Source organism: Polypterus senegalus, chromosome 16 (assembly GCF_016835505.1).
Source record: "Polypterus senegalus isolate Bchr_013 chromosome 16, ASM1683550v1, whole genome shotgun sequence".
Lineage (NCBI taxonomy): Eukaryota > Metazoa > Chordata > Cladistia > Polypteriformes > Polypteridae > Polypterus > Polypterus senegalus.
The window spans coordinates 26,338,252-26,365,074 of record NC_053169.1 but is presented as its reverse complement, the minus strand read 5'-3'; the positions used below and the strand labels follow the sequence as shown (position 1 = coordinate 26,365,074).

At 42.9% G+C, this 26,823-nt stretch overlaps 1 protein-coding gene across 1 annotated transcript in view; it reads right to left on the bottom strand.

Annotated features, from left to right (window-relative positions):
- Positions 1–26,823, bottom strand: part of b3gat2 (beta-1,3-glucuronyltransferase 2 (glucuronosyltransferase S)) — a 62,670-nt gene that overhangs the window by 4,608 nt on the left and 31,239 nt on the right. Inside the window, exons 2-3 of the mRNA XM_039738284.1 lie at positions 20,298–20,442; positions 693–841 (exon numbers count right to left, since the gene is read on the bottom strand). Coding sequence (XP_039594218.1) covers positions 693–841; positions 20,298–20,442 — 294 coding nt within the window. The remainder of the gene's footprint in view (positions 1–692; positions 842–20,297; positions 20,443–26,823) is intronic.

Here is a 26,823-nt window from a genome sequence, read left to right as displayed (position 1 = left end):
TCATTAAGGCTGACCCCCCCTCCACATTGACTCCCTAAATAGTGACCAGACATAAAAGCTTTCTGGTTGGTGAAAGTCATTGGTTTTGGTCTCTTTCTTTAAACTCTGTCTCATCCACTTTATCAATACACCCCATAAGTGAAGGATTATCAAACATTTGACGTGACCTGGTGTTGTATTTATACTCTGAGGTGTACATAACCAGAACTTGCAATAATACATTAAACAATCTTTATGTTCAGTGGTTTTCATCATTCTAGCAGTATGCTTGAGTTTGGAGCAGCCAGAGAGTTGTGTCAGAAACCGAATGTCCACCTGTCTGTTTTACCCACACAGCCAATGAATGTTAACTTCTGTGTTTTTGTACATAATATTTTTTTTTTGTGCAAGGAAAATTGGCGTGTATTTTCACCCTGTGGTGGACTGATCCAGATTTTTGTCCTGCCTTGTGCTGTATTGATTGCTGGGATAGGCTCCAGCTGCCCCCAGTCCTGCCCTGAGTAAGTGAGGTAAAACAATGGTGGGATGGAAGATGACCATGCATGGAGATTCAGCCATCTCTATGTTAATTTATTTGTACTTGTTCATATTTTGATTATTGTGGAGTGGATGACTTTTTTTTTTTTTTTTGGCATATTTGTCCATTTTTTTTTAATATAAAATGAAAAAAAAAAAAAGCAGAGACCACTAACCTTGGTGCAGTTATGAGCTTTGGGTTCAAGGTCTTGCACTTTTGTTATCTGTTTTAAAAAATCCGACTCCTGCATTCCAGGCTGAGATCCCCGACGTTTGAACACCGCTTTTGGATTTGTCAGAATAACTTGAAGGTTTACTGCAAAACCTGGGGAGGAGATGCAGAATATTTTGACTACAATGACCAGAGGTAGACATGCATTTTATAGGTTTGTGCATTAAGAATGTGGTCCATGATGTCTGAATCTGTACATCACATTATTAAACATGATTACTGACTAAGTAGCTCAGAAAGGCAAAAAAAAAGGCTGCTTTTAGAACATCATTATCAGAAATCAACCCGGGCTGAAACGGTACACTGGACAAGAAATTGTTTCAAAAGCTTTAATCCATGAAAATGTTTACTGCTTATGATAGACAGCTTCACGTTGAACACAAGTTTAATTTCAGATTTAATGTATCACATAGAAATTTGGAGAAACGTGAAGTTAACTTTTATCAAATTCAGCATGTTTGATTACTCACTGATGGTGACACTTTGTATTAGTTCAGTCCATATGTTTTGCTCCTGATTTTGTTTGTACTCCTTCAAGTATCCAACAGCAGTCAGCCAGCATTGATGGATTCCACTTGTCATGATGCTACTTTTCCACCATTGCAATGTCCTGGTGAAACCTTTTTAACATGTTTGTTTGTCCCTGACTTCACCATGATTAGGAGGAAAAGTCCAAGTGTGAATGCAGAAAGTGAATCTTCAGTGACACATTCAACGAGGTAGGCTTGAAGCATGTTGGCAGCCAGCTGAATATACGAGGGACGTTCACAATGTTTCTGCACTTTTATATTTTCATTGGAAATGGTGAAGGCGGGAAGAGAAGTAATTGGGCATTAAAAAGTTGGTATGACGCTGGGAAAATTGCATCGCAAACAAAGATGAATATGTAGAAAAGTCATGTCATTTGTTTTTGAAATGCTTAATAAATAGAGTTTTAAAAAAAAAAAAAGTGAGGAAACTTTTTGAACGTCCCTCATAGTTTGGCGCTCAGTAGTTGCCAAAAAAAATTCTCAACAACATTCTTGGAATTTCTTCCATGTGATTTCCTCCGGCCCCACCAGCCGATCTTTAAACTGCTTGGCATTGATAACATGTGGACCAACAAAAAATGCCTTCCTTCATCTTGGCGTCAGTTATTTGTGGACATGTGTGTCTTAAATATCAAACTCTCTTACCCTCTTTGTTCATCACTCTTTACAACTTCTCATCAGTCAAAGTTTTATATGAAGAGGAGACAAAAATCTTAGTGTTGAGTCAACAAGTCAATTCTGTGCCACACTATCATGCGTACGGATTGTCTAGTCCTTTATGATTTAATGAAACACTTTAGTACAGCAAATGAAATAACAGCACTTGGTGTATCTAAGCTGCACTTTTACATCATCACAGATGTAGTTGTTGTACTGTAGATGTATGCTTACGATAGGAGAGTAAAAAAATGGAATGTGATATTAAAAATCCATAAGATACACCCAAATGTGTCCAGGAAGTAAAATCATCTCTGTCCAGTGTAATAAAGCAAAGGATGTTGGGTCATTCTACAAACCGGATTCCAAAAAAGTTGGGACACTAAACAAATTGTGAATAAAAACTGAATGCAATGATGTGGAGATGGCAAATGTCAATATTTTATTTGTAATAGAACGTAGATGACAGATCAAACGTTTAATCCGAGTAAATGTATGATTTTAAAGGAAAAATATGTTGATTCAAAATTTCACGGTGTCAACAAATCCCAAAAAGTTGGGACAAGTAGCAATAAGAGGCTGGAAAAAGTAAATTTGAGCATAACGAAGAGCTGGAAGACCAATAAACACTAATTAGGTCAATTGGCAACATGATTGGGTATAAAAAGAGCTTCTCAGAGTGGCAGTGTCTCTCAGAAGCCAAGATGGGTAGAGGATCACCAATTCCCACAATGTTGCGCAGAAAGATAGTGGAGCAATATCAGAAAGGTGTTACCCAGCGAAAAATTGCAAAGACTTTGCATCTATCATCATCAACTGTGCATAACATCATCCGAAGATTCAGAGAATCTGGAACAATCTCTGTGCGTAAGGGTCAAGGCCGTAAAACCATACTGGATGCCCGTGATCTCCGGGCCCTTAAATGACACTGCACCACAAACAGGAATGCTACTGTAAAGGAAATCACAGAATGGGCTCAGGAATACTTCCAGAAACCATTGTCAGTGAACACAATCCACCGTGCCATCCGCCGTTGCCAGCTGAAACTCTACAGTGCAAAGAAGAAGCCATTTCTAAGCAAGATCCACAAGCTCAGGCGTTGTCACTGGGCCAGGGATCATTTAAAATGGAGTGTGGCAAAATGGAAGACTGTTCTGTGGTCAGGCGAGTCACGATTCTAAGTTCTTTTTGGAAATCTGGGACGCCATGTCATCCGGACCAAAGAGGACAAGGACAACCCAAGTTGTTATCAACGCTCAGTTCAGAAGCCTGCATCTCTGATGGTATGGGGTTGCATGAGTGCGTGTGGCATGGGCAGCTTGCATGTCTGGAAAGGCACCATCAATGCAGAAAAATATATTCAGGTTCTAGAACAACATATGCTCCCATCCAGGCGTCATCTCTTTCAGGGAAGACCCTGCATTTTTCAACAAGATAATGCCAGACCACATTCTGCATCAATCACAACATCATGGCTGCGTAGGAGAAGGATCCGGTACTGAAATGGCCAGTCTGCAGTCCAGATCTTTCACCTATAGAGAACATTTGGCGCATCATAAAGAGGAAGGTGCGACAAAGAAGGCCCAAGACGATTGAACAGTTAGAGGCCTGTATTAGACAAGAATGGGAGAGCATTCCTATTTCTAAACTTGAGAAACTGGTCTCCTCGGTCCCCAGACGTCTGTTGAGTGTTGTAAGAAGAAGGGGAGATGCCACGCAGTGGTGAAAATGGCCTTGTCCCAACTTTTTTGGGATTTGTTGACACAATTCATGAAATTCTGAATCAACATATTTTTCCCTTAAAATGATACATTTTCTCAGTTTAAACTTTTGTTCCGTGATTTATGTTCTATTCTGAATAAAATATTAGAAGTTGGCGCCTCCACATCATTGCATTCAGTTTTTATTCACGATTTGTATAGTGTCCCAACTTTTTTGGAATCCGGTTTGTATTAGGATATCGTTAAGAGATGCCAGATTTAATCCCATGTAGTGCCTTATAATAGTGTCTGAAAAGAAATTAGTTCTAAGCTCTATATCACCTTGTCATACTGTCAACTACTGCAGCTCAAATGTTTTTGTTCTGGAAAGGTTTCTTAATAGTTAAAAATAACAATTGATTAAGTAACAATCATCCTACAGTTTTGCTGCATAGATGGTATGATGTTAAATCGTAGGTTTGTTGCAGTAGATGTTTATTTTGAGTACATCTTGTAAATTAAATCCCTATCTGGTATGAGAGTGTTTCCTGTTTCCCAACCAATATGTGTTTAGCCTTTTTTGTTTGAGGACTTCATTTAAGCAGCACATGCAGTGGCAAAAAAAGTACATGAACCCTTTACAGATAATTGTTTATGTATAAATCTGTCATAAAATATGGTCCGACCTTCATCAAAATTACAATAATTAACACACACAATCTGTTTTAATGGATAACTCACAAATTGGACATTGACAGTTGGTGTTTGGAAAAAGTCTGTGAACCCCTAGACAGATGAGGAGGACTTCAACAAAAACTAACAAACCTGGAGTCCAACCAATGAAATTGGATTGGGGGTGTGTCTTAGAGCTACTCTGACCAATGCAAAAGATTCTAACGTTTAGAGTTTGCTGTTCACAAGGAGCTTCTGCTGTCGTGAAGCTCGTCTCATAAAAAAAAATAATTAAAAATCTCCACGATAAAGAATTGTTAAATTTGCACAAATACATAAAAAGGTTACAAAGTCATTTCAAAGAATTTAGATCAGGGGTCAGAGAACTTTTTTACCCATTACCCCAAAATTTGTTAATTTAAGTCTCCGTTACCCCCATGATTTGAAAGGAAAAAAATCGTTTTTAAATTCAAATTATTTATTGAATCTGTTTTCAAATATAAAAATAAAAGGACAACATTCACTTGGAGAAATGGTGTTTCATTTTTGAAACAATGACATCAAAATTAGGGATCCTTATGAAAAAATGCTTGCACGTTGACCATATGTATCGCAATGCATTGTATTTCCAACGTTGGTGTTCGAAATACACTCAAACCTGTTTTTATGCGGTAATAGGGACTGCATAAAAAACACACAATTTTTTGTTCGAAACTTCATAAATAGTTATAAAAAATATTGTTCACGATAAATTAAGAAAAAACTTTTACTCCCGCCTACCAAATACAGTCTTATCAGTCGTTTTCAAAATTCAATGTAGATCGATGAAAAAAAAAATAGATTACGACGTAAATAACTTTTTTTTCTGCAGATTTTATTTTTTTCTCCAGCCTTTGGAGTTTTTTTTTTTTTGTTTTTTCTGTCCACCCTGGCCATCGGACCTTACTCTTATTCTATGTTAATTAATGTTGACTTATGTTTATCTTTTACTGTGTCTTCTATTTTTCTATTCATTTTGTAAAGCACTTTGAGCTACATTTTTTTGTATGAATATGTGTTATATAAATAAATGTTGATTGATTGATTGATTGATAGTCTTAATTGAATTTCCAAAAAAAAAAAAGGAAATATACATAAGGATAGAGGTGTGCTATGAAGCAAGAATGGTTGACGAAAACGTGGTTAGTACGTCATATCACCGGACACCAACGGTCACCACAATCATGATACCAGATACGTATCACCGGCCACCAAAGTGATAATACAACACTGTCTTACCTTGATCGTCGAAGTTTTTCAGCCAAATATTGTAGCGAATCTATTTGAGGCTACGGCGGCAGGGTCTCAACGTGCAAAGGGGTGTGATGTATACACTCGAGTCGTCTCTCCCAGGTATTGTCGGCAGCGGTAGTGGTGCGATATAGGCGCTTTCAATTATTGTAGTCGCTGCCGGTGGTGGACTCGATGCATCTCGTTCGGCTGCTCCGTGGCGAATCAATCTTCGGTATCTGGTAGAATTAATCTTTGGCCGTTCGCCGCCTCCTTTTAACGGACGCGTGCACCCCACCCCGCGCAGTGTTACCGCTTTTGTGTTCGATGCGAGGTGAAGTTATAAATATTGGTTGTAATCGGACCGGGAGCTCACTCTACGAGATATGTTTGTTTAGATATGCCACTTTCTAGCGCATTAACAGATAGGGAAGAAAAATGTAAGTCGCAACAAGAAATAAGCTTTTTATTTATTTATGTACCTATGTCTTAACTGAGTCCTTATTACCCCCGAAACTATCACTTTTACCCCAATTGGGGTAATTTACCCCTGTTCCCCGACCACTGATTTAGATATTCCTCACTCACAGTTAGACACATTGTGGCTACTCTCCCTAGAAGTGGCTGCTCAGTCATGGAGATTGAAAGGTACAAAATAGAAGGTTCGGCAAGGGAAGAAGGAACCCTAAAGTAACAGCTAAAGGCTTGAAGAGGTTAATATTTCTGTTCTTGAGTCTGCCATACACACAACATTGAACAGGCATGGCCTCCATTTCAGGATACCAAGGAGGAAGTCGCATATTGCTGTGAAAACATCGCTGTGTGTCAAAGACCACCCTGACACTCCACGGCGCTAATGGGAAAATATTTTGAGGCTTGATGAAACTAAGGTTGAATTGCTCAGGAAGAATATGCAGAAGTTTACATGGCATAAAAAGGGTGCAGCATACCAGCTTGAAAACCTCATCCCTTTGATGATGTACAGTGGAGGGAGCGTCATGATTTGAGGCTGCTTTGCTGGCCTTGGGGGGCCTGGACAGTTCACCATCATTGAGGGGGACAATGAGATCCTAAGTTAATCAAAGTATCCTACAGCAGTGTTTCTCAACCAGTGGGTCAACAGGCTACTATTGTTTATAATGGTACTAGGTAGAGGTGGGTTGGGGATTCAAGGCTCTCACGTCCGTGCTTGGTTCACTAACATTAATGACTAAAACTTTGGTCAGTCACGAAGATGTTTGCGTGGGGAAATAGTGGGTAGTGACACCAGAAAGATTGAGAAACGCTGTCTTGACGGGGTCATTTCAGGGGGGCTATCCTCCTGGTGAGGCTCAGTAGAAGTTGACTGATGCAGCAGGACGAGGACCCTAAACCTTGAAGTAAATCTACTATGGAATGGCTTTAAAAAAATGACATCCATCTCTCTTGGAGTGGCCCACTCAGTGCCCAGAGCTGCTCATGCCAGACATCCCAAGAATATGGGTGAGATGCCCTCATTCCTCCTGAATGCTGTGTAGGTCTGATTCATAGCTACTTACTGTATGTGCTTGTTTGAGGTTATTGCTGCCAGAGGAGGTTTGGTCATTTATTACATCCACAGATTCACTTACTTTCTCCACAGCGCATTGTAAATATTTGATGGATGTGTTCAGCAGAGGCATGAAAGATTTGCAACTGTTTGTGTTATTAGCTTAAGCATATTGTGTTTGTCTGTACTTGTGACTTAGATGAAGATCCGATCACATTTTATAACCAGTTCATTCCAAAAGATTCAGGTCATTTTTCTTGCTAATATATAAATGCTAAAGTTTTAATGAGTGTCTGTGATTCACATGACCGTCTTCTCCTTTAAGTGACTGCTTGAATTGGTGCTCTCGCTGGTTTGTTTCATTTGAGAAACGACAAGAAAACTGAAATGTATTTACAGTAAATATAGGAAACAGCAAACAGGTTGTAGCATTAGGGAAGAAGTTCAAGCAGAGGTGCAAAGTAATTGCTAATAATCACCCAGGCTGCAATGAGTGCCTACAGCGCCACAGGCCTCCGGGACTGAGACTGTTCACCTATGAATTAAAAATACGCATCTCAAGCAAGTTAGTCCTGGCGGTTTGGGGTTACACGTCATATGCTTGGCATAGCAGAATGAACCTTGGCGTGTCATAACTTTACTCTGAATTTGCTTACAAGGCATACATCTAACAAAGAAGGCACCTACTTACAGGGAGACGTTGGGCAGCCGCAACCCAAGAACGTAATTGTATCCTGCTTGCCTCAGTGAGTCGTTTCCGTACCGTGCTGCGGTCAGTCAATTAAAGGCGCTTTTTAATTTCTCCTGAATGCCATTTGTGTATTTTCCACTGTGGACTGTTTGTTTCAAAGTCATTTTATTCGCATAGTGAGGAAAGTTTGGGTTATAGCACTTTACAAGACGTCCAGTAGGTAATTTTCAAGGAGTTTCTTCTGAAGGTATTACTTTTAATTTTATTCAAACTTGTTATATTTGAATATATTAAGGAAGATGGATCATTCATCAATTTTCTGTACCCCTTCTGTTCAGTTCAGAGTTACAGATAAGCAGCGCCTATCCTGGCAGCCTGTAATGTACAGAGCCAACAGTTGACACATTAGTAACAGATTTATGGAAATGCTTTTTGAAAGACTTCAGATTAAACCTTCACATAAAAGTTTGAAGTCGTCGTCTTTGAAACGTTTTGGCAGCTCACATATCCGCTTTGACAAAACTCCGCAGTAATTATGTACTCCTGAAATAGCAAACTTGAGTAATACAGTATCTAGAATCTGGTCGTATGCAAAATAGAATTTTTTTTCTCTGTGTGGTTTTTAAAAATCCAAATTAAAAAGCATTGACGTTACAAATTTGCATAAAGAATGTTAAGATCAGAAAAAAAATCCGGCTAAGTGTTTCTTAAGCATGTTCTGTCTCGTGACACGAGCTTCTCTTCGCTTCAGTCAGAAGTGTTCTGTGCTGGTAAGCTGCGTGTGCCCTGCTAGTAGGACATTGACAATTAAAAAGTGATGGAGAGTGGCAAGTTATCGGACCCTTTACTTAGTACCTCGCTTCACGAACGTCTCTGAACATGTACAGATCGGGTTATGACCAAAAAGTTTGGCAGACTTTTGCATCTGTTCACGACCACACACTCGGGTGACGAACAAGCCGGTTTCCCTTTCGGTTTGTGCGCCGATGATTTCCACGCGTGTTCGCTCTCTCCCGGTACAGTACATTGTTCTCGGTGGACTCTCCCTCAAAACTGTAACCTCCTCTCAACCCGGCTTCCTCCTGTGGTATAGCGGGTCCACAGCTCCCGTCAAAAGGCCAGTTTTTAAGAAATAACTAAATAAATAAAGCTGGGGGCGGCACGGTGGCGCAGTGGTAGCGCTGCTGCCTTGCAGTTAGGAGACCCGGGTTCGCTTCCCAGGTCCTCCCTGCGTGGAGTTTGCACGTTCTCCCCGTGTCTGCGTGGGTTTCCTCCCACAATCCAAAGACATGAAGGTTAGGTGGATTGGTGATTCTAAATTGGCCCTAGTGTGTGCTTGGTGTGTGGGTGTGTTTGTGTGTGTCCTGCGGTGGGTTGGCACCCTGCTCAGGATTGGTTCCTGCCTTGTGCCCTGTGTTGGCTGGGATTGGCTCCAGCAGACCCCCGTTACCCTATTCGGATTCAGCGGGTTAGAAAATGGATGGATGGATAAAGCTGGGATGCAGGCTCACGTGCAGCTGAGCAGGGAGCCTGGGTGTTTGTCTCAGTGGTATTCGATGTTTTCACATTAGTTTACTATTACGATGTGCATTCTATGGTATAATTAACTATTTCTGTGCTTAAAAATCTTTAAAGAAAATATATTTACATACAGTTCTTACGGTCTGAAACGGATTAATTGTATTTACATACAATCCTATGAGGGAAATTACTTTGGGTCACGACCAAATCGGGTTACGACCAGAGTTTTGGAACGACCCGAGGTTCCACTGTACCTCATTGTGCCCCTTTGGCAGTGATTGCAGCTTGGGGTCTTCTCATGTATGACACAATGAGCTTCACACACATGAATTTTGAGATTTTCTGCCATTTTTCTTTACAGATCCTCTCGAGTTGTGTCGGTTGTTGGATGGAGACTCTCGAGTCTCTCCAGAGATATTTGATTGGGTTCAAGTTCAGTCTGTGGCTGGGCAACATTCCCAGAGTTGTCCCTGAACCACTCGTCCTTTGTCTTTGCTTTGTGCTTTGGGGTTTTTATCCTGTTGGAAGGTGATCCTTCAGTCCAGTCTGAGGTCCGGAGTGTTCTGGAGCAGGTTTCCATTAAGGATATCTTGATTCATTCCCCCATTTTGGCTCTCCCTCGACCCTGACTAATTTCCCAGTCCCTTTTCTGAAAAACAACCCCACAGCATGAGGCTGCTACCACTATGCTTCATGGCTGGAATGGAATACCAGTGCCTAGTTTCCTCCAGACATGACACTTATATGTGCATCTCAATAAATTAGAATATCACCCATCGATTATCCAACCCACTATATCCCAACTACAGGGTCACGGGGGTCTGCTGGAGCCAATCCCAGGCAACAAAGGGTGCAAGGCAGGAAACAAACAGAGCGCCAGGACACACACACCAAGCACACACACGGGACAATTTAGGATCGCCAATGCACCTAACTGGCATGTCTTTGGACTGTGGGAGGAAACCCATGCAGACACGGGGAGAACATGCAAACTCGAACACGGGTCTCCTAACTGCAAGGCAGCAGCGCTACCCACTGTGCCGCCGTGCTGCCCCATTTCAGTAATTCAATTCAAAAAGTCAAACTCGTATATTTATATAGATTCATTACACACTCTTTTCATTTTACTGATTATGGCGTATAGCTAATGAAAACCCCAAATTCAGTATCTCAGAAAATTAGAATATTGGGGGCAAAGTTCAATATTGTAGACCTCTGGTGTCCCACTCCACTCGGCTAATTAACCCAAAACACCTGCAAAGGTGTCCCGAGCCTTTAAGTGGTCTCTCAGTCTGGTTCAGTGGGCCACACAATCATGAGGAAGCCTGCTGACTTGACAGTTGTCCAGAAGACAGCCATTGAGACCCTCTCTCCCTCCACAAGGAGGCTAAGCCACGAAAGGTCATTGCTAAAGAAGCTGGCTGTTCACAGAGTGCCGTATCCAAGCATATTAATGGAAGGAAATAATGTGGCAGCGGAAAAAGGTGCACAAGCAACAGGGATAACCGCAGCCTTGAGGGGACTGAGAAGCACAGCCTGTTCAAGAATCCGAGGGAGATTCACAAGGAGTGCACTGCGGCTGGAGTCGGTGCTTCAAGAGCCACCACACACAGACATGTGTATCCGGGACGTGGGCTACAACTGTCACCACATGCCTGGTGTCAAGCCACTCCTGAACCAGAGAGGACATCAGAAGCGTCTCACCTGGGCCAAGGAGAAAACGGACTGGACTGTTGCTCAGTGGTCCTCTTTTCAGATGAAATAAAATTTTGCATTTCATTTGGAAATCGGGGTCTCGGAGTCCCAAGTTGCTTGAGGTCCAGTGTGAAGTTTCCACAGTCGGTGATGATTTAGGAAGCCGTGTCATCAGCTGGTGTTGGTTCACTGTGTTTTATCAAGTCCAAAGTCAGCGCAGCCGTCTACCAGGAAATTTTAGAGCACTTCATGCTTCCCTCTGCTGACAAGCTTTATGGAGATGCTGATTTCATTTCCTAAAAGGACTTGGCACCTGCCCACACAGCTAAAAGTGCCAATACCTGGTTTAATGACTGTGGTATCACTGTGCTTGGTTGGTCACAAATTCTTCTGACCTAAACCCCATAGAGAAGCTTGTCAAGAAGAAGATGACAGACGGCAGAGCCAACAATGCAGTCGAGCTGAAGGCCACGATTAAAGCATCCTGGGCTTCCGTAACACCTCAGCAGCGCCACAGGCCGATCGCCTCTATGCCCCGCCGTATTGATGCAGTCATTCATGCAGAAGGAGCACCGACCAAGAACTGCATGCGTACACGGACATACTTTTTAGTAGGCCAACATTTCTGTATTAAAATCTTTGTTTTTATTATTGGTCTTATTTAATCTATTTTTCTCAGATACTGAATTTTGAGTTTTTATTACCTATAGGCCATAATCATCAAAACGAAAAGAAATAAACGCTTGAAATACACCACTCTGTGTGTAATGAATCTGTATAATACAGGCAGTCGCCGGGTTAGGTACGAGATAGGGACTGCAGGTTTGTACTTAAGTTGAATTTATATGTACGTCCAAACAGGTACATTATTTTAATAAATGCTATTGTTGACCGACTGTAACCAAGTGCTCTGCCAATAAATGATGGAGTTTCACCTCTCTCTGAACTTTTTATTATTTCTACTTTATTCTCAGTGTTGATGGTCTTTCTCTTCTTTAGTGTATCACCAGCACTTGCATCAGATTCGTGTTTCAGAGACATTCTTGATGGGTGAAGACAGAAGGTTAAGATGAGCTCTTCTGCACAGCACTGTCCACGCTATCACAGCAGGAAGGCACCCGCCGTCAACACGTCTGATGTACTGACAAGAGATAACTTCCTGCTATGTGCGTAACAGTACAAGCCGGCTTGCTATTGAGAATGACTATTCATCACTCTCCCACCACACGGTCACCTCCACTACAGTATGCTACCTGCACCGTCCGCCCACCGAGAACGAACACGGTGCGGCCAAAGGCGGGTAGTGAATCGCCCACCACCGCCCCCATTCAACAGGCAGCCATCTGAGGCGCACTACAATTCTAAACCCCACTGCCCCGTTCACCCTCAATGGCCTCCGTTCAGCCACAACCGGGACACTGCTTGCAGCATCACCAGCCGCCCACCGAGAATGAACGGGGCAGCCGTGTTCAATGAAACGCCCCCCTGCGCTCCATTCAGCCTGCATCCAGTCGGGGGCGGTAACTGCAGCGGTGTAGTGGGTGGGCAGCAATCCGCCCTATCAAGCCCTCCGTCCTGCACACGAGCGATAGCTGTGGCCCCAGTGACTATGGACCACGGGTCACCACTTGCTGCTGGGAGCCACCTGAGGGACACCACACTGCACGACCCTCCAGCCACCGCTTGCAGCGTCCCCAGACCGAAGATGACGGAGCGACAGTTACTGAGGTGCATGCGTCGCAGCTGCGGCCTGTTCGTAAGTCGTAGGTCGGGTGTCCGTAACCTGGGGACTACCTGTATATGAGTTTCACTTTTTAAATTGAATTACTGAAGTAAATGAACTTTTCGATGATATTCTAATCTGTTGAGATGCACCTGTAGAAGTGACGTTGAACCGTACAGTGTTGGTTTCATCAGACAGAGGATCTTGTTTCTCACAATCTTGAGAGTCCTTTAGGTGCCTTTTTTGCAAACTCCAATTGGGCTTCCACGTGTCTTTTTTTACTGAGGAGAGGCTTCTGTTTGGCCACCCTGTCCTAAAGCCCAGCCAGGTAGAGTGTTCCAGTGATGGATGTTCTTCCAGAACATTCTCTCCACTCAGGTTCTCTGGTGCTCCTCCAGAGTGAACATCGGACTCTTGGTCACCTCTCTTACCAAAACCCTTCTATTCCTGTTGCTGAGTTTGGCAGAGCGGACATCGCCAGGGATAGTTGTGTTTTCTTCCTAACTTATTTCATTTAAGAATTATGGAGGTCACTGTACTGTACCTTTGGAAACCTTCAATTCAGCAGGTGATTTTTTTTTTTCTAGCCTTCCCCAGATCTGTGACTCAACACAATGCTGTCTGCAGGGCATTCCTTCAACCTCGAGGTTTGGTCTTTGCTCGGCTGTGGGATCTCCTATAGACAGACGTGTGTCTCCAGTCAATTGAATTAACCACAGGAAGACCCCAAATAAGGGCGGCACGGTGGCACAGTGGGTAGCGCTGCTGCCTCGCAGTTAGGAGACTTGGGTTTGCTTCCCGGGTCCTCCCTGCGTGGAGTTTGCATGTTCTCCCCGTGTCTGCATGGGTTTCCTCCCAGAGTCCAAAGACATGCAGGTTGGGTGCATTGGCAATTCTAAATTGTGCTGTGTGTGTGTGTGCCCTGCGGTGGGCTGGCGTCCTGCCCGGGGTTTGTTTCCTGCCTTGCGCCCTGTGTTGGCTGAGATTGGCTCCAGCAGACCCCCATGACCCTGTAGTTAGGATATAGAGGGATGGATGGATGGACTCCAAATATGGTGTAGGAACTTCTTGATGACGATCAATAGAATTGGAGAGGTGTCAGTAAAGGGTCTGAATACTTGTGTCCATATAAAATGTCTGAAGTCCTGTTTTCACTTTGACATTCAGGGGTATTGAGTGTTGCTCGATGAGGAAGAAACAATTTAAATGATGCTGGCACAAGACTGCAGATTGCAAGTCCGAGTCGTAGGAACAGGAATACACGTATTCCTAGACGGCGCCTTCCAAGCATTCACTGCTCCTTTAGTATGGAAGTCGCTGTAAGCTCGACTCATTTCCAGAGGTTGTTTCCATTTACATTTCCAGTAGCACAAATTTTAAATTCTCTGCAAGCCGAAAAAAAAGGGCAACTGAGTCATAACACAAAAGCACTGACCAGAACCGTCTTTTTCCGACTGCTCTATAGAACTGTCAGATCGCACTAGCAGGTTGATTCAGGCTGTTCCTTCTGTGTAATTGCAATGCCTTTTGCTCGTCTCCAGGGATGGCACTGTCAGTGAAAAATAAAAGCAGCTTCCAATCATGGCCATTTCACAGCAAATCGGAGGTAAATCTTCACAGTTTCTATTACAAAACCAAATCAATAATTGAGGAAGTTCAGCGGCTTACATTTTGGAATTGCCAGCTTTCACCTGAAGCCATGTAACCATGCGTGCCTCGATTTTGTTTTTTAGCAGATCTCTACATGAATATGCATTTACACAGGCAGGGCACATCAGGCCATTATTTATTTATTTATTTATTTTTTCTTTTTCTTAAATTCAAGCACTCGACAAACTGCAGGAGTGGAGACTGGCGATTTGTAGGGCTTGGTGCTTTCTTTAACTAATTTCTCAACTTGAGAATCAAATTCCTGCCTTTATGAAACCAATGAAGTATTTTGTTTTCTGTGTGTAGTTAGCCAATTTAGAAAATAATATCTTCCATTACAACAAAATGACCCACGATTACTGTGTTTATGAAAAGGTAGGCAGCAATTTGTATGAACGTGCTTTCTGAATCGTGTTTGCATGTCTTTATAACAACTCGTCCTACAGCAGCCATTTGTGCCACTTTAATAGTATGTGATGCATGCTGTGCTGGTTTTCATTTGGGTCTGTCCCCTGCTAATCGGTCCCTCACGATAAACCGAGTGTAGGAGAAACAATTCATTAAAAGGAGGCAGACAGCTACACTGTTTATGTGAAGCTATGAAAACAATTGTTTCTCTTTATGCCTTAGTAAACTGCAGTATTGCCTGTGATTACATTACAACATATTTTACCTGCCAATTCAGGAAAAAACAAAAACACCATGCCTGGCACACTTTGACTTACGACTGGCCTGTTTTTTGGGGACACCTGTCACAACTCCGTCCGAGTCAGATTTTCATAAGCATATCAAGTCCAGGCCCTCACTAAAAATACCATCCATCCATCATCCAACCCGCTATATCCTAACGACAGGGTCATGGGTGTCTGCTGGAGCCAATCCCAGCCAACACAGGACGCAAGGCAGGAAACACACACCAAGCACACACACGGGACAATAACCTGCATGTCTTTGGACTGTGGGAGGAAACCCACGCAGAGAACCACGGGGAGAACATGCAAACTCCATGCAGGGCGGACCCGGGAAGTGAACCCAAGTCTCCTAACTGCGAGGCAGCAGTGCCAACAATACATGCTACATTATTTGAATCAAAGAATTCATTTAACCCAAGGCCATGTCACACTGTACAACTTTCATTAGGTGAAAAATAATAACTTAATAACATGATCTTCGTGAGTCGCAGGCAGTTGCAGTGCGTCCCTGTTACATACCCAGTGTCTCATTTAGGCCAGTCTGTAACTCATCCTGCCATAGTCAAACCACTTGTGATTTTGTGTTAAATCGCAGGGTGGGCTCTGTCTGTGTATGTGTAAGAATTAAGAGCCAGTGGGCGCTCATCTTGAATTACAGTGCATATAACACAGCTAAGAGGAATAGGAAATGCGGTTGTTTAAATTTGACAAACAGAACAGAGGCTTGTCTGTCTGATGTCTCACATTTTACATTCCATGATAGAATAGAAAAACAAAAAGATTACACCTGAACTCCCCATACCTGTAAAGCGTTTGTACAGCATCATCTCTGTCAGGCAGTGTGTTATTGACTAACGGAAAATACAAATGTGACGCCGTAGCAGGGCCACATAGGTATTGTTGTTTATTGTGTTGCACCCAGTCGAGTCTCGTCTCAGCACCCCATTTAAACTAACGTGTGGCTGTTTAAATGTCGTCCCCGTAATAAGAAACGCAGGGAGGCAGCGACCCCCTGGACACGTCAGGATCGGGATTTTAACAGTTACATTCGGCTCATCATTATTTAAACCACCAGGAGGGAAAGAAGAGGAGATTAGGAGCGAGACGGAGATTCCAAGTACAGACAATCGATCAAACATCATTCTGCTATTTTTTTCATCACGCTTGGTTCCAGTTTGATTCTCACTCCGCCGAAATCACATCAACACCATCATCACCAAGAAACCCTAGGGTTGGACATTATACTCCACCATCTGCCGAGAAAGTACGGTGAGGTTGTTCTGTTTTTCGGGCGATTCAAACACATCCATTTTGATCAGTCATCCGTATTCTGGACAGTGATTTTACCCGGACTTCATTTCACGTTCAGTGTCATTCAGTACTCATACATCGCTATTATTTGTGTGTTGTGTTTGTTAGAAGTTTGCCTGGCAGGGGAGGTTTTGTTATTATACAGGTGTTGTTTCACTTAGCTGCTTTGGTGGTGGGATATATACAGGTATATATTTATACACTCACCTAAAGGATTATTAAGAACACCTGTTCAATTTCTCATTAATGCAATTATCTAATCAACCAATCACATGGCAGTTGCTTCAATGCATTTAGGGGTGTGGTCCTGGTCAAGACAATCTCCTGAACTCCAAACTGAATGTCAGAATGGGAAAGGAAGGTGATTTAAGCAATTTTGTGCGTGGCATGGTTGTTGGTGCCAGACGGGCCGGTCTGAGTATTTCACAATCTGCTCAGTTACTGGGATTTTCACGCACAACCATTTCTAGGGTTTACAAAGAATGGTGTGAAAAGGAAAACCATCAGTATCGGGCAGTCCTGTGGGCGAAAATGCCTTGTTGATGCTAGAGGTCAGAGGAGAATGGGCCGACTGATTCAAGCTGATAGAAGAGCAACTTTGACTGAAATAACCACTCGTTACAACCGAGGTATGCAGCAAAGCATTTGTGAAGCCACAACATGCACAACCTTGAGGCGGATGGGCTACAACAGCAGAAGACCCCACCGGGTACCACTCATCTCCACTACAAATAGGAAAAAGACGCTACAATTTGCACGAGCTCACCAAAATTGGACAGTTGAAGACTGGAAAAATGTTGCCTGGTCTGATGAGTCTCGATTTCTGTTGAGACTTTCAAATGGTAGAGTCAGAATTTGGCGTAAACAGAATGAGAACATGGATCCATCATGCCTTGTTACCACTGTGCAGGCTGGTGGTGGTGGTGTAATGGTGTGGGGGATGTTTTCTTGGCACACTTTAGGCCCCTTAGTGCCAATTGGGCATCGTTTAAATGTCACGGGCTACCTGAGCATTGTTTCTGACCATGTCCATCCCTTCATGACCACCATGTACCCTTCCTCTGATGGCTACTTCCAGCAGGATAATGCAGCATGTCACAAAGCTCGAATCATTTCAAATTGGTTTCTTGAACATGACAATGAGTTCACTGTAATAAAATGGCCCCCACAGTCACCAGATCTCAACCCAATAGAGCATCTTTGGGATGTGGTGGAACATGAGCTTCATGCCCTGGATGTGCATCCCACAAATCTCCATCAACTGCAAGATGCTATCCTATCAATATGGGCCAACATTTCTAAAGAATGCTTTCAGCACCTTGTTGAATCAATGCCACGTAGAATTAAGACAGTTCTGAAGGCGAAAGGGGGTCAAACACACGTATTAGTATGGCGTTCCTAATAATCCTTTAGGTGAGTGTATATATAAGTAGATATATTTTACATCACAGATTTATATTCTTGTTTTTTCGTCATTGTATTGTATTTAATATATTCCACGCTTATTTTACTTATTTACTTTCATTTGCTAGTCTTTAATTGTCGATTGGGGAGGAGGGAAAAATGATTATTTGTTAGAGGTACGGCTTGGTACTGATGGGTTATTCTCAGTAATTCATCCAGGCCACAGGTCCTGGAAGTGTGGCTGCCGGCTGGGTAGGAAGTCGGCCGTTACAACGCTGTGTTGCAAAGTCATCACATAATTCGACATGCCTGGTGGTCAACTAGCCTTGTACTCTGACATCCCTCGGCAATCTCAGTTGTCAAGCTTGACATCCTCTCTGATAAGAAGTCATGTAATCAAAGCCAACATGAAAAGCCAAAATTTAGATTTTATGTCCCATAAAGCCGGCACATTATGAGTATCCGGTGTATGGACCAAAGTCCCAATAAACCCAGGGTTTCCTGGCCTGAATGGCTCTTTGCATAGAAAAATGCGGTGACGACAGAGAAATAACTTGCTGAAGACACGCTGGCAGGCCAAATTGTAGCACTGTGTGAGGCGGAGGGAATGACAAGGATGTTATGGTACATAAAACATGAGGTACGGTATGTGAGAGATGAGCTTCTCTTCTGTTTGTGAAGTCCAGCACATCCGTGTTCCTTATTCTCTGTGACTGCAGATTAGCATTCATTGGCTGTCAGTTCTCATACATCCAGAGACCCCACTACGACCAAAGACAGTGGAGTGACTCGCTGGGTATGTCACGGGTGAGTGCCACCAACTGCCTCCAGCTCACTAAGGTCATGTAAATGAAGGCTGGGACTGAGAATTGCCGTAAAAGTCGCGTAATGTGACCTGATCTTTAGACGACTCGCCAACGCTAAATTGGCTCGTGTGGGTGTTCATTCACTCTGATGGACTGGCCCCCTATGCTGGCTGGGACAGAATCCATCTTCCTCGTGACCCTGCTCAGGATAAAGTGGGTGGGAAGAGATAGACAGACAGGATGGATGGATGGATGGATGGATTGATTTATTTATATCATTTTTTTTCTTCCCATATTCCAGTGAGGACACCAACAACAGATGGACCTGGGCAGTTGTGGAATAGCTGCCCTGCGATGATAATAAATTGGGTGGCCAACCTACCACATTGTGGTCGAGGCTCTCAGGGAATTTTCAAATCAAATTTTCTAGGAGAAGCCCCCCTTACCCCCCAACCCTAAGACCACCACCCCCCCCAACGTGGGACCTAGCATTCTAGGGCTGAACAACGAATCATCTAAGAAAGTATGTGGAAATTGACATCTTTGATATCTGAGGATAGTGATTTATGTTAAACGTTTTTATACTGAATGATAAATAAAAATGGAATTGTGGGGGGCAAAGCAATACCGGTGTTTATGTAGGCAAGCAGGATGTCCAGTATACAATAAGACAACGTAAGAACAATCGAGAGAGAGGTGCATCATTTTTCGGGCCTTGTCTAAAGAGTACCAGTTCATCGTGTGCATGTGGGGATCGTCAACGCCAAGGACAAAAACGGACAGGAAACGCAATCCAGCGAACTGCTATAACCTCTTAGAGGGCAAATTATCGCATCTCTGTAAAGCGCCTTCAGGTAGCATGCTTTATGTATTAATTTATAGCCACTGGCTTCTTGGATAATAAAATTGCATTTTGATCTTTGTTCATTTGGAGTTTATTTTAAACGTGACAATGACGGGGACAAAAGAGTTACTGGGCTGGTCGCTGGGGGCTCGTGGCGATTACCTCATTATGTTTTTAGAAGCATCACAGCTAATCAACCGGTGCCGTCATCTCCTGAATTGACAAAGACAGTAGAGGGGCTTGGAAAGCTGAACACAACAGTAGATTTCATTCGAGCACAGGGGTTCATGTGTGGCAGGACATCAGTTATTAAGAGTGTAACAGTAATGTCCCCCTTTTACTGCGTTAGATTATCAGTCACCTAATCAACTGTTCTATAAAACATTCTGTAAAATTAAACCTAACGTAAGCTGGCATCTCACAGCAAAACGCAGATACCCGACACGGGGACAGAAGGACATTTTCGAAAGCGAAAACAAAACCTCCGAGCAGTGCTGTGTTTTCCAGACTTGACTTTGATCTCCTCATTCATCTTCCAAAATGGCATCCACAAGGGTAAAAAAAAAGAAACAAAAGAATTCTCCATTTTAGTATGGAGGTCTTCCTCCCAGTGTGTTCTTCTTCTCCTGCTACCTTTATATTGGCGGCTTGAAAAGGCAAAAGCAGTTATGCAGATGAGCAAGTGCGTTTCTAGTGTTTCATTTGCATATGTGAGGCGTACAATGAAAGGAAACATAAGAGCGTAAACAGCACCTCTCAAACGCACATCTGAACATCACACACAGCCATTGTAATTTAATTAGCACAACAAAGGAATTTGTCTCTCCAGTCTGCTTTAACATTTGCAGTCACTTACCTGCCATATCGATGGCGAAAGGCCGGTCTGCTCTCCATCCGGTGTACCAGCCGACCACTCGGCCCTTCTCCACTAAAGGCCGTTCGTATCTCCGGCCCCCAACCAAGCCCACCGGCCATACCGACACCTTCTGAGTTGTTCGCATCTGCAAGCACAGGGGACAGCATGTTAGTAGACCTCAAGAATAAGGACCCAAGATATCCAATTAAAAAACTCTAAAGCACTGAGAAGCACTTGCATTGACCTTTCCACCTTTCAGTGCCTTCATAACGTATTCGGACCCCTGCACTTTGTCATATTATGTTAGTGGTTCTCAAACTGTGGGGCTGGCCCACCTAGGAGGGGGCGCGAAGATGTGAAAAAAAGAAAACAAGAATCAAAAATATGAAAAATACATCTATTGAAACCAAAACAAATGAACTTCAGCTACATTCTGATACTAGAAGAATAAACATAGAGTTAGATAAATGTCGACAAAAGTTAAGTAGGTACAGTGGAACCTCGGTTCACAGCCATAACTCGTTCCAAAACTCTGGTCGTAAACCGATTTGGTCGTGAACCGAAGTAATTTCCACCATAGGATTGTATGTAAATACAATTAATCCGTTCCAGACCGTACAAACTGTATGTAAATATATTTTTTTTTGTTTTTAAGCACAAATATAGTTAATTACACCATAGAATGCACACCATAACAGTAAACTAAATGTAAAAACATTGAATATCACCGAGAAAACCTTGAACAACAAAGAAAACTAACACTGCAAGAGTTTGCGCTATAGCGCTACGAACCGCTCGCTAAAAACACTTTTTTTTTAATGAGTTTTAAGCACAGGCAAAAAAATGAACATTTGAAAAATCCGTAACTTAATAAACAGCCAAGAAAAGTAACATTGCAACAATGGACGCTACGAACCGATCACTGGAAACAGACGTGAAAACAAAAACAAGCCTTTGCTACCTCATGCGTCCAGCCCTCCCTCCCTCTCTCGCTCCTCTCTCTTTCGTGTGTGTGTGTCTCTCTTTCGAGAGCCTCTGTGTGTGTGTGTGTGTGCGCGCCTCTGTCTCGTGCGCCTCTGTGTGTGTCGCGCTCCCTCTCTCTCTCTCTCTCTCGCTCGCTCAATGCTCAGGGAGAGACTGAACACGTACAAACCGAAAGGGAAACTGGCTTGTTCGTCTACCGAGTGTGTGGTCGTGACCCGAGGCAAAAGTTTGGCGAACTTTTTGGTCGTAAACTGATTTTGTACGTGTACCGAGGTTCCGCTGTATAATAAAATATGCATCTATGATATATCACTAATTAAAAAAGAACAAATTGGTATTTAACGGGCTCCTTTCAAAAAAAGTTAGGGGGGGAGCGAGTAAAACTGTTATGAAAACTCGGGTCGCAAATACGTAAAGGTTGAGAAACGCTGTATTATGTTATGTTGCGCTCATATCATTTCAATTCATTTCTCATCGAGCCACTCTCGGGACCCCCCAGAATGAAAAAGAGAAAACGGGGAAAATTGAACTATCCCATTGACACACTTGTCTTGGACCCTTTGTTATGAAACCTGAAATTTAGCTGAGGTGCACCTCATTCTGTTGACCATCGTTGAGATGTTTGTACACCTTGTTTGGAGTCCACCTCTGTTACGTTCAACTGATTGGACATGATTAGGAGAGTCACACAGCTGTCAATAGAAGGTCTACGGTTGAGCAAAACGCAAGTAATTGAGGTTGAAGGAGCTGCCTGCAGAGTTTAGAGATGGGATTGTGTCGAGTCACAGATCTGGGGAAGGCTATTAAAAAGAACTGCAACATTGGAAGTTCCCCGTAGCACAGTGGCCTCCATAATTCTTAAATGGGAGATGTTTGGGATAACCAGGATTCTTGCTAGAGCTGCTCACCCAGACAAACTAAGCAATCATGGAAGAAGGGCCATGGTATGAGGGGTGACCAAGAACCCAAAGTTCACTTTGCTGTGTGGATATGGAAGAAACCTCTAGAATGAAGGCCATCACTGCAACACACTGCTGACCCAGGCTTTATGACATGAAGGCCAGACAGAAACCACTCCTCAGTATGATGAAAGATGAAAGCCTGCAGTGAGTCTGCAAAAAAAGGCACCAATAGGACGCTTGGACTGTGAGAAATGAGGGTCTCTGGTCACGCAATTCAAAGTGTCATGTCCAGAGGAAAATCATCACCTGTGCAGTACCATTCCAGTGGTGACCCCCGGTGGTGGCAGCATCATGCTTATGGTCATTGTCCCATTAGATGGTGAACCAGCACCATAGTCTGTGGCCCAGAGCACTCTGGGCAAGTTTTCATTAAGGATGTCTCTGTACGATGGTCCATTCAGCTTTCCTTCGATTCTAAGAATGTCCTTGAGTGGCCCAGACTTGAGCCCCATCGAACGTCTCTGACGAAACCTGAAAATGTGCGTCCACCAATGGTCTCCATCCAGCCCGACAGAGCGTGAAAGGACCTGCTGGGAAGAATGGCAGACAATCCTCGAATCCAGATGTGTGAAGCTTGTAGTGTCAGACCTAAGAAGACTCCGGGCTGGTATCTCTGCCAAAGGAGCTTCAGTGAGGTGCTGAGTAAAGGGTCTGAATACTTTGGCCGATGTGAGATTTCAGGCTTTCATTTTTATTAAATTTAAAAATATTTCTAAAAATCCTAAATGTTTTCTGTTTTTCTTTCTGGGGTATTGATTGAAATAAGTGATTTTGGCCCAAGGCTGCAACATAAGAAAATGTGTAAAAAGTGAAGGCGGCTAAATACTCGGGCGTCGCGATGTGTCGTCATTTCACTTCACTCGGATGTTTGTCTCCACCGGCTGCTACGTAGAGACAACAGAATTGTGAATTTGGGCCTGGGGCTTTGCATACGACGACATCTATTGACAACTCTGACAAGCCAGATATGAAATTTAAGAGCCGTGTATCTGTAAACTGTTTATGTTGCTTTACGTTGAAGGCTTTGTAAATGCTATTGAGCCATTTTAAATCACATTGAAGATGTACCGCTAATTGCGTACCACCAGCTTAGACCGTCACCTACACGCATACGATTAATAATGAGCCTTATATTTATGTACAGCTTACAGGTGACACTTTACATTTCACAATTTTCAATCTCACTCATATTTTACCAAGCAGCATAAAGCATCACCCTACACAACATGTGGAAATAAATGAAGTTCATACGCAGATATTAGTAAACATGTACCACCCGCCTGCAGAATACAGATGTGTGCGCTTATGAGGGTGTCACTGCATTTTTGGTGTACGGTTGCCATTTCCTCCATTTAAAGTGTAGATATTTTTGCTATTTATTAATTGTTGGTCAGTTTTTATACACGGCCAAGCAACCTCAAGAGCAATCTTTAAAGAACGGAAGGAAAACAAAGGCAGAGGGTTTACTGAAATATTGCATATAAGGAAGTATTTTCTGCTTAAATATGTAATTTAATTCAGTAAGGACTTGCATAGTAAGTACAAAAAATAAGCGTTCAGGTATAGAAGTTGCTGAGAAGCATGTAGGAGCACACGTTATTTATTCATTTCCTCGTCTTTCTTTTGTGCTTACAGTACCCGTCCATTATTACAGCCTTCTTTCCACGGGTGGCAGGATGTGCCATTTCTGCTACTTTTCTTTATAATTCTCTTTTCATGTGCTCACATCTTTCCACAGACTTACAGCTCCGGGGTCCTGGCTTCAAACCCAGGCTTGGTTGCTGTATACAGTTACATGGAGGATGGTGGTGTTGGTTTTCTGCACATCCCATAGATGAGGAGATTAGGTTGCTTGCCAGCTATAAATTGGCCCATTGTGCGTGAGGACGCCTTTGATGATGAGGCTTTCCTGCCTTCCACCCCTTCCTGCCAGACTGCAAGCAGCTCCTGGGAATCTTATTTGTGGAGTAAGCAGGTTAACGTTACTGTCCAGAGCGCAGGCCAGGTTCTACAAGCATCTCTAGGCATCCGTCAAATTCTCTACCATTTAGGCGGGCTCTGTAAAAATCAGACTCTTTATATTAAGTAGACCTCCTTTAGTAAAATACAGCCAATGCTAAAGTGGGGCACTTTCATTTTCTTCTAATGTTAGGCTTCCTCAAATCTGCGTGACAAGGCGGTGGTCTTCTGTTGTCCTCTCTGCATCCAACAGTATGAAACCCTGAACCACAGAGGATCAACCTTTAATTGGAAGACTTTGTGTAACACACAGTAAAGGAAATATAGCTTTACAAAGCCAAAACATAAGCTGTTGCGAAATATTCGTTTGCCATTCCGTGACAGACTGGATGGCCATTTTGTTTACAGGCGGTGGAGTTTTGTATGTCAACTTTACCACCCCCTGTGGTAGTTTTCTAAATTTCTTGGTTGTACAACATCGAATCACAGTGGATTTGCTCTCTGTGAGTCAGACGTATTTTACAAAACATACATCTGGAGAAAAAAATAAGTGAATTGAGTTTACAAGTGGGTGGGAAGAATGAGGTGGCTCACTGAGGGTCACATTTCTGAACCCATCCAAAGCCTTGTGAAGGCGGTGACTACAAAGATCAGAGTGGCCCTCGTTAACGTGTAGGCTTCTGATTACGATAAACTGTCTACAGCCAAAAAGACCCCAATTACACATAAAAATGTGTGTGACGAGAACACTGCACGTATTAAAAATAAACCAAACCTGTTAGAAGCGAAAAACGGTTCTGTAAAATCAAATTATACACGGGCATTCAAAGACCTCAATGGATGAGTGGTAAAAGTGAATGGTATGTTGTTACGGGTACGGTGTGTGCCTTCTGTTGTTCATTTGTTGATGTGAGGTTGGAAGCATCAGCAGCCATGATTGTGAAAATATGATGTGAAGTAAGCAGTGTGTCACACTCTGTGAAAAGGGAGCAGATACCGTATATACTCGTGTATAAGTCGAATCTTGAAACCTGAAAAATCGATCTCAAAATCAGGCCCTGACTTATCCGCCTATTCAGAAATGCAACACATTTTTTTTTTTTTTTAAGATCTTCTTGCCTCCTCCAATCTCACATCAGTTTCTCAAGACACATTAAATTTTATTGCAGCAGCGCAGTTACCAATTTCTTTCGCTACTTCAATGACGTTTAATTTAAAACCAGCTTCATATTTTCTTCTGATCAAACGCTCCATCGTAAATAAAGGATGCTCTTACAATAAAAGTGTATGAGATACAATAAACACAAATCAGTGCAAACGTCACTTCAGAGTAGTTTGGGTATTAGGCAGAATAGAGAGAGAGGGCTCTATTCAATAAGGGCGCGCACAAAAAGGCGAGCTTCAAAAGGGTGACCTCAATTGAGCGTGGCGAATAAAGGCGTTCGTAGATAATTTAGTTCAAATGGCTCTGGTATATGTGAAGAGCAACAAAGGTGCAGATCTACTCATAGTCGAAGGCTACACATTCAGAGAGGAGAAAACTATCAACGGGAAACACATCTGGAAACACATTGAATATAGGATTGGAAAATGTTCGTCTCGCTGTCATACCAAAAATGGATTATTCGTCAAGAAACCATCTACGCACAACCATGTTCCAGATGTGGTGAAGATCGAAACAACGAAATATAGAGAGCTTTAGAAATAGTTCATTAGAAGTTCATGCATTAATTAATTGGATGTTTTAATATTCTTGCTTTCGCCTTTTTATACGTTCAATCAGTGCCTTTATCTAATAAATTTTCTGTAATAATTTTGTTGCGTTTGCCTTTATTTGCTGTGCCCAAGTGAGGTCGCTCTTTTGAGGCTCGCCTTTATTTATGCGCCCTAATTGACGGATACCAAGAGAGAGAGAGAGGTTAGGAGCACACGCTGGTATAGCGCATTGCTGCAGAATAAAAAGGCGGTGAGCTCCGTGGTTACTCTCTCAGGTGGGCGTCAGCTTATCATAATCCCTTGGACCAATAGTGTGAGTTTTCCGCATTCGACTTATACGACTAACATTATAAAATACCAGAAATTATATGGTTAAGTCAGGTCCCGACTTATCTGTGGGAGAATTTATATACGGTAACAAAAAGCCACCGGAGATGCAGAGTTCAGTACCCCAATTACCTGAATCAGAAAATCTGCCCAATGACACCAGCAGAAGGCTAAATGAATAACAGAAGGAAGTTAACATTACCTGCGGTGGGTTGGCGCTCTGCCCAGGGTTTGTTTCCTGCCTTGTGCCCTGTGTTGGCTGGGATTGGCTCCAGCAGACCCCCGTGACCCTGTAGTTAGGATATAGCGGGTTGGATGATGGATGGATGGATGGAAGTTAACGTTACTGTTTGATTGGAAATGAAGGCATGCCCTGCCAGAATAGCCGCAGCATTGTAACCCTTGACATTCTGTCCACTAAGACCACAATTGCTTTTGTATGCCATATAGTGATGCAATAGTCAAAATGACAGAAAGATACCACAGCAGGCAGAAGCACTTCTGTAATGTGTGGGCCTGTCTGTCTCTTCTGCTGCCGCGCACATTACGATGTACAGATTCATCATTACGCTTCAGTT